Source organism: Papio anubis, chromosome 4 (genome assembly GCF_008728515.1).
Source record: "Papio anubis isolate 15944 chromosome 4, Panubis1.0, whole genome shotgun sequence".
Lineage (NCBI taxonomy): Eukaryota > Metazoa > Chordata > Mammalia > Primates > Cercopithecidae > Papio > Papio anubis.
Window position 1 is genome coordinate 114,458,526 of NC_044979.1, and position 8,846 is coordinate 114,467,371.

An 8,846-nucleotide genomic window follows, 5' to 3' on the forward strand; every position below is an offset into this window, starting at 1 on the left:
GGACTACAGGCGCCTGCCACCACACCCGGCTAATTTTGTTTTTGTATTTTTAGTAGAGACGGGGTTTCACCATATTAGCCAGGATGGTCTCAATCTCCTGACCTTGTGATCCACCCGTCCTGGCCTCCCAAAGTGTTGGGATTACAGGCGTGAGCCACCGCACCCAGTCCCCAATCTTTTTTTATTATGGTAAAATACACAACATAAAATTTACCATTTTGACCATTTTTAAGTGTCCAGTTCAGTGTGTTACTGCCTCTATACATTTGACTACTCTATGGAACTCATAAGTGAAGTCATAGAGTCTTTGTCCCTTGCGACTGGCGTGTTTCATTTAGCATGTCTGCAAGGTCCATCCATGTTGTGTAGCATGTGTCAGAATTTCTTTTTTTTTTTAAGACTGAATAGCTAGGTGTGGTGGCTCATGCCTATAATTCCAGCACTTTGGGAGGTGGAGGCAGGTGGATCACTTGAGGTCATGAGTTTGAGACCAGCCTGGCCAACAGGGTGAAACCCCGTCTCTATTAAAAATACAAAAATTAACAGGGTGTGGTGGTGCACACCCAGCTACTCGGGAGGCTGAGGCAGGAGAATTGCTTGAACCCGGGAGGCGGAGGTTGCAGTGAGCCGAGATTGCACCACTGCACTCCAGCCTGGGCAACAGAGGAAGACTCCATCTCAAAACAAAACAAAACAGAAGACTGAATAGGCCGGGCCTAGTGGCTCACACCTGTAATCTCAGCACTTTGGGAGGTTGAGGCAGGTGGATCACTTGAGGTCAGGAGTTTGAGACCAGCCTGACCAATATGATGAAACCCTGTCTTTACTAAAAATACAAAAATTAGCCGGGCATGGTGGCACGCACCTGTAATCCCAGCTACTCAGGAGACTGAGACAGGAGAATTGCTTGAACCTGGGAGGCAGAGGTTGCAGTGAGACGAGATCGCACCACTGCATTCCAGCCTGGGCAACAGAGAGAGACTCCGTCTTAAAAAAAAAAAACAAAAAAACTAGCTGGGAGTGGTGGTGCATGCCTGGAATCCCAGCTGCTTGGGAGGCTGAGGCAGGAGAATCACTTGAACACGGGAGGCAAAGGTTGTGGTGAGCCGAGATCGCGCCATTGCACTCCAGCCTGGGCAACAAGAACAAAACTCCATCTCAAAAAAAAAAAAAAAAAAAAGACTGAAAATATTCCATTATCTGTGTATGCCACATTTCCACATTTCACTCATCCATTCGTCTGTCGATGGATGCTTGGGTTGCTTCCATGTTTCAGATACTGTGATTAGAGGAGCTGCTATGAACATCGGTGTACAAATATTTCTTTGAGTCCCTGCTTTCAGTTATTTTGAATATGTACTCAAGTGGAATTGCTGGACCATATGGTAATTCTATTTTTAGTTTTTTGAGGAACTGCCAAACTTTCCACAGTGGCTGCATTTTACATCCCACCAACAGTATATGAGGATCCCACCATCTCTACATCCTCATCAGCACCTACTACTTTCTGGTTTTTTTCATAGTAGCCATCTTAATGGGTGTGAGATGATATTTCATCATTGGGTTTTGATTTACATTTGTCTAATGATTAAGTGATGTTGAGCATCTTTTCATATGCGTATTGGCCATTTGTATGTCTTCCTTGGAGAACTGTCTATTAAAATCCTTTTTTTTTTTTTTTTAAGAGACAGGGTCTCACTGTGTTGCCCAAGCTAGTCTTGAACTCCTGGGCTCAAGGAATCCTACTTTGGCCTCAAAGTATTCAGATTACAGGCATGAGCCACGGCACCCAGCCTATTCAAATCATTTGCCCATTTTTTAATCTGGTTGCTTGTTTTTGACTCTTAAGAGTTCTCTGTATATTCTAGATATTAATTCCTTATCAGAAATATAATTTGCAAATATTTTCTCCCATTCTATGGTTGCTCTTTTATTATGTTGTTAGTATCTTTGGGTTTGGGTTTGGGTTTGGGTTTGTTTTTTTTTCATCGAGGTGGAGTCTTACTCTGTTACCCAGGCTGGAGTGCATTGGCACAATCTCAGCTCACTGCAACCTCTGCCTCCTGGGTTCAAGTGATTCTCCTGCCTCAGCCTCATGAGTAGCTGGGATTACAGGCGCACACCACCATGCCTAGCTAATTTTTGTATTTTTAGTATAGACAGGGTTCCACCATGTTGGCCAGGCTGGTCTTAAACTCCTGACCTCAGGTGATCTGCCCACCTCGGCCTCCCAAAGTGCTGGGATTACAGGCATGAGCCACCACACCTGGCCTGTTGTTAGTATCTTCTGATGTACAAAAGTTTTTAATTTTCATGGAGTCAGATTTGTCTATTTTTTCTTCAGGTGCCTGTGACTTTGGTGTCATATCTAAGAAATCATTACCAATTCAGTGTTGTGAAACTTTTGCCCTATGTTTTCTTCTGAGTTTTATAGTTTTTGCTCTTATGTTTAGATCTTTGACCCACTTTGAGCTAATTTTTTTGTTGTGATTTTTATTTTTTGTGTTTTTTTGAGACAGAGTCTCACTCTGTCACCCAGGCTAGAGTGCAGTGATGCATTCATAGCTCACTGCAGCCTCAATTCCTGGGCTCAAGTGATCCTCCTACTTCAGCCTCCCAGAGTACTGGGATTACCTGTTTGAGCCACTGTGCCCAGCCTTTGATTTTTTTGTATCATAAATGGAATTGTTGGCCTAATTTCCTTTTCTTATTGTTCATTGTTCGTGTATAGAAACACAACTGGTTTTGGTTACGTGTATATGATGTGCAGTGCTTAGGTCAGGGTATTAGGGTGTCCATCGCTCGAGTACAATACATGTTTGTTAACCTTACTCCTTTATCAGATGTTGAATTTATTCCTTCTGTGTGTTTGTACCATTCAACCCACTTTTTTTTTTTTTTTTTTTTTTTTGAGATGGATTCTCACCCTGTCACCCAGGTTGGAGTGCAGAGGAGTGATCACGGATCACTGTAACCTCTGCCTCCCAGGCTAGAGTGATTCTCCCACCAAAGCCTCCCAAGTAGCTGGGAACACAAGGTGTGCACCACCGTGCCTGGCTAATGTTTGTACTTTTGTAGGGACGGAATATCACCATGTTGCCCAGGCTGGTCCCAAACTCCTGAGCTCAAGGGATCCTCCTGCCTCAGCCTCCCAAAGTGCTGTGGTGGCCTGAGCCACCACACCTGGCCAACACACTGTTCTCTATCTGAATATTTTCTCTGATTGTGTTGAAAGTTTTTTATATTTGTAAAATCCTGAGCAGCAGAAATGGAATAAACATGGGATTTTTTTTTTTCTTTTTTTTTTTTGGAGATGGAGTCTTGCTCTGTCGCCCAAGCTGTAGTGCATAATCTTGGCTCACTGCAACCTCTGCTTCCTGGACCCAACCGATTCTTCCACCTCAGCCTCCCCAGTAGCTGGGACCACAGGCACACGCCGCCACGCCAGGCTAATTTTTTGTATTTTTTTAGTAGAGGCGGGGTTTCACCATGTTGCCCAGGCTGGTCTCGAACTTCTAAACTCAGGCAATCTGCCAGCCTCAGCTTCCCAAAGTGTAGGATTGTAGACATGAGCCACTGCACCCAGCTGGGATGTTTTAATATACTCTTGTCCCTGAAGTCTGAGCGAAGCTGTTCTGAAGGCTAGCCTGGTGTTACTTGATAGCCAGAGCTGGCCATGTCTGCTGTGTATTTGTTACATATCATGTGCTTTTCAAAGTGCGCCTGGTCTGAGCAAATACAGGGCATCAGAGGCTGGTGAAGGGGAAGCATCTCTAACCCTTGAAAGCTGTGTGTCCTGGCAGCAGTCCATGGAGCCCTGGCTCCAGGAGCCCTCTGCTCACACAGCAGAAGTGAGATCAGGCCCAGGAGAGCTCTCAGCCGCATCCCTGAGAGAACCAGCCCAGCCATGGGAACTCTCTTGTAGGAACCCACTTCCAGCGGGTGATCCCAGAAGATGGCCCTGCAGCTCAGAACCCAGAGAATGTCAAAAGGCTTCTTTTCTGCACCGGCAAAGTGTACTATGACCTCACCCGAGAGCGCAAAGCACGCGACATGGTGGGGCAGGTGGCCATCACAAGGATCGAGCAGGTGAGGGCGGGTGGTGCCATCAGGGTGTCCCCCATGTAGGGGTCAGGGCTCTGGTGCCTTCACAGAACAGCCTTGCCTGGGGTGTGGCCCTCAGGTTCCTGACCTTCTCTGCTCGGAACACCAATTTCCCTTTGCTGGATCATGCCTGCCCTCTGAGTTTCCCCTTTTTGATCTGACCCCTGCTGTCTCCTAGCTGTCGCCATTCCCCTTTGACCTCCTGCTGAAGGAGGTGCAGAAGTACCCCAATGCTGAGCTGGCCTGGTGCCAGGAGGAGCACAAGAACCAAGGCTACTATGACTACGTGAAGCCAAGACTTCGGACCACCATCAGCCGCGCCAAGCCCGTCTGGTAAGGCTCAGTCCCCGCCAGGAAGGCTGTGGGACCCTCCGCTCAGGCCAGTAGGCAGTTAGCCAGGCACATGCAGCAGAGGGATGGGCTGGGCCCACTCAGTGGCCGCTGCCCTCACTGCCCCATCCCTCCATCTCTCAGGTATGCCGGCCGGGACCCAGCAGCTGCTCCAGCCACTGGCAACAAGAAGACCCACCTGACGGAGCTGCAGCGCCTCCTGGACACGGCCTTCGACCTGGACGTCTTTAAGAACTTCTCATAGATGCTGCCTAGGGTTGCTTGGGCCACTGCCCTCTCCACACCCATGACTGCCCCTTGCTTCTCAACTAAAGAATAGTGCCTCAGCGCTGCCCACACCACCGCCTTCCTCGCTGTGCCGCCACCCCTCCCTCTGCTCTCATAGGAGTTAGGCTGTCGTCCCCCTCCAGTGCTTGGCTGCCCCACAGGCCACACACTGCCCAGGCTCTGCTGACTTCCAGGAGGCCAGGGGGAGCAGGAGGAGGAAAGGTAGCCCCCGAGGGATGTCCTTGGGGAGGGGTCAGCTCTGGCCACAACCCTCCCCACCAGTGTCACCTACTAGGGTAGGGACTGGGCCTTGTGTGGCTTCCTAGTGTGCTGGCAACCCCGTCACCCAGCAAGGCACAGGCTCCTGTATTTGAGACTAGGATAGCTTCATCTTGAGCCTGAGCCTTAGAATCTATAGAGGATCCTGGAGTCAGATCTAGCCATGGCTGGCAGAGGTTTCTAGGGTGGGCCCCAGCTGTGGCGTGAACTGAGGACGACCCGGGGCAGCTGGCAGGAGAGAGCCTTGGCCTGACCTGGCACAGAAAGGGCAGCTTCAGTCTCTGCAGTGTCCATTGTCTGCTGTTCCTTCGAGGGTTCCAGGCTGTGTGTGGGGCCCAAGCATGTCCCACCCACCCCGCCTGGGCCCAGGCAGCACCTGGAGCCCACAGAGTCTGTGCATAGCTAGGAAACCCGGCTCAGGTCGCCACCACCGGGGCACTGGCTGGTCTGTCTTGGTCCTGTTAACCCTCCACCTCCACCCACCTCCTCCCTTGGCCTCTTTCCCCACCCCAACCATTCTTTCTTTCTCCTTTAACCCAATGGAGACTTTCTGATGCATCATTTTCTTTGCTGTGCCAAAGCAGGTCAGAAGAGGGAGAGGAGGGGCTGGGGATGAGGGGCAGACCATGGCCAAGGGGCCAGCTGCCCCTCATTCATCACTCTGACCTTCACAGGGACAGATCTGATTTATTTATTTTGGTTAAAAAAAAAAAAAAAAAGGAACAGAAACAACTTTGCATTGCATTGGCTTGACCCATAAACTAAGTTATATCCGTGGGCACGTCTGCTGTGTCTGTCTTGTCTGTTCTGCCTTCTCCCCTGAGGGGAAGGGGCTGGGCCAGGCTCCTCCTAACCCGCCTGGGAAGCAGCCCCCTCCTCGTTGGACAGGGGGAGTGATGACCACCACCTGCAGGCCGTCGCAGGCAAAGCCGTCATTGTGAACGCGGCAGAGGTGGCCTGGGCCGCCAGGCTGTTTGGGTGCAGTCCTGTTTCTGAGCTTTCCCTGGTCTGGGTCCTTCCCCCAGCTCCACCTTGAAAAAGTACTCTGCACTCTGTGCCTCTCCCTTTGAGCCAGGGTGCCTGCAGGCTCACCCTAACCACACGTTTGTTCATTAGTGCTCCCCAGCGCCCAAGCAACGCTTTCAACCTGGAGATGGGGCCTCTCACCAGCTCACACTTGGGTCCCCTCTGGCCGAGAGCTTCATCCCATAACAAGCCAGGTATTGGCTTCCTGAGCACTCAACCAGTCTCACCCCTGAGGAAGAACTTAAGTGGGGTCAAGCCTCTGACCCACCACCCTGTTCTCTAGGGAGCACCTGCCTGGGTCCCTTGATTTATCCTATTGTCCCTTTGCAGCATGGCCCTAATGGAAGCATGACCACCAGCCCGTGCCAAGTGGAGTGGGTCTTGGGGTGGGCGTGAAGAGCTGCTGCCACCACCCCAGAGCTGTAGACAGGTGCTCCTACATGCGTCCGCTGGTGGCCAGTGCCACCTCCCTGTGCCTCGCCACTTACCCAAAATCCTGGCCGGGCTGGGTGGCTCACACCTGTAATCCCAGTACTATGGGAGGCCAAGGCAGGAGGATAGCTTCAGGCCAGGAGTTCAAGATCAGCCTGGGCAACATAGACCCTATCTCTACAAAAAAGTTTAAACATCAGCAGGGTGTGATGGCGTATACCTGTAGTCTCAGCCTCAGGAGGCTGAGGTGGGAGGATCACTCAAGCCTGGGAGGTCAGGGCTGCGGGGAGCTGTGGTTGCACTCCCAGCTGGGTGACAAAGCAAGACCCTGTCTCAACAACAACAACAAACGATTTTGGATAAATGGCCTCGGTGTGCTGCAGCAGGGGAAGCTGAAACTCGTCTCTATGAGGGAAGCGGAACATCCGGATGAACAGAGCCCAGCGTGATTCTGCGGGTCTGGGAACACCTCCCAGAGAGCGGGGCTTGAGTTGGTTCCTGAAGCGGCTCAGCACGGTGACCCCTAGGTCATCCTGGCAGTAGTTCTGACCGCGGGAACAGGCAAAGCCGCTCTGGAAACTCGAAGTATGTGGCGGGTCTTCGTAAGTTCTCACTGCAGGTCTGTGGCCCTCAGCACCCTGCAAGGAGAACAGGGCTTTGTAAGGGCTCTGGAAAGATCAGGAACGGTCAGAACATGCTGGACCAGGTGCTCATACATGACGTCTTGCAGATGGTTCCCTGGTTTTGTTCTGTTTCCGTTTTTTATCGTCCCATTTTCTAAAATTAGAAAAGAATTGTTAGAAGGAAGAAGCTCCACGCAGTCAAGGCAGCATCTTGTGTGTTTAGATGAGACTTCGTGGGCCAGGACCAGGTGTGCGTGTGCGTGTGCGCGTGCGTGTGTGTGTGTGTACCAAACAGCAGAGTGACATCAGGTGACAGCCTTGGGTTAGCGTCACAGATGTAGCAGGCATGGTGTGGTGTGCGTGAGCTGAAGGGAAATGCAAACCGTTTTTAGGACAAAGAGGCCTTGTCCTGGTCACTGGCGAGCAGCTTGGCCCTGACTCACCCCTGAAGCTCCTGAATTGTCACCGGTAGGGCAGAGCAGGCAGGGACATAACCTACCCAACATCACTGTCAGCGTCCTTGTGCTTTTCTGGATATAAAAAAGGTACTTCTGCATCCGAAATACCTAAGCTAGATGTGAGAGTGTCAGCTTGCTCCACTGGGGAGGGAATTTCAGAGCCAGCCCCCTTCACCCAAGTGCCACTGCTGGTGATGGGTGGGGTGGGTGAGGGTGAAAGGGGATCACCAGCCCCATGAACTCAGTGTGGTCTGAGATCTAGTGCTTTCTGGAAGGGGTGGGGGATGGGGGAATGACAGGCTGAGGCTTCACTCCATCACCATGTTTGTGCAAAGGTGTCCACACCTGAGAAGGGAGAAGAGGCTGCCGGCCCCACTGGAGTAAGTAGGAACGCTACACCCGGATTCCCTTCCTTTCCTCCAGGAGAAACAGAATTGGAATCAATGTCCGGTGATACTTCAGGCCTAACTTTGGTGGGGTAGTGAGCTCCCTGTCGGGATAGTATTCAATTGGGATTTCACTGTACAGAGATGGTAGAAATGTCCCTGTGTAGGGTTCCAGGATCTTATGACCAGCAGGTCTCTGCTAAGGGACCCCTGCTCTGCCCACTCCAGTGTATGCTAGCACACCTGGCTCTCTCAGTCCCCAAAATAGACCAAAGACTTCCCTGAATGAGGGGCAGAGCAGCGGGTTTTCTCCAGGATACCCAAAGGGGCCACGTTACCCACTTCCTAAGGCCTCATTCCCCCACCCAGCCTCACCTATCTTCCCAGACCTCTACTCCCTAGGGCCTCACTGGCCCCCAACCTGGCTCATAGGCTCAGGGCCCCAGATTGCCATGGAAACTTCTGTTAACTCCCAAGTGCCCAAGTCCACCCAGGCCCCTGGCCAGAGGGTCTTCCCCCTCCAGCGTTCTATCCATTGGTGCGTCGGGTGTGGTTTGTCAGTCTTGAGACCTACCTGTCTCCAGCTCTCCCCGGCGCAGAACTGGGTTCTGGTCTGCCTCTGGAACTCTTGACCTGGGCACCCTGAATCCCTTCCCTGCCCAGACCTCTACCCTGTGTAAGGAACCGGCCCTAGTGGGAAAAGTCACTACTGAACAAGCCCCAAGGATAGGGGCTGTTCCCTTTGTGCCAGGTCTTCTCTCGTTTCCTCTGCTCACTATGGTCCTAAAGGTCAGGCTTAACAGAGTTTAGCACCTAAGTTCAGTGAAGGGTCTGGGCTGTGGATCAAGGAACAGTTTTGCTTAGTTCTGGAGTTAGCAAAGCTGCATTGCCTCATTTGTCACAGCCAGAGACCAGGAAAG

General features: G+C 51.5%; 1 protein-coding gene across 2 annotated transcripts in view; it reads left to right on the forward strand.

Annotated features, from left to right (window-relative positions):
* OGDH (oxoglutarate dehydrogenase) overlaps positions 1-5,782 on the forward strand; it is a 94,751-nt gene extending 88,969 nt beyond the window's left edge. For both annotated transcript variants that reach the window (XM_031665387.1, XM_031665386.1), the window contains 3 exons: positions 3,926-4,089; positions 4,283-4,437; positions 4,579-5,782. In XM_031665387.1, coding sequence (XP_031521247.1) covers positions 3,926-4,089; positions 4,283-4,437; positions 4,579-4,699 — 440 coding nt within the window. In that variant the 3' untranslated portion in view covers positions 4,700-5,782. The remainder of the gene's footprint in view (positions 1-3,925; positions 4,090-4,282; positions 4,438-4,578) is intronic.
* The last annotated feature ends 3,064 nt before the right edge of the window (positions 5,783-8,846 follow it).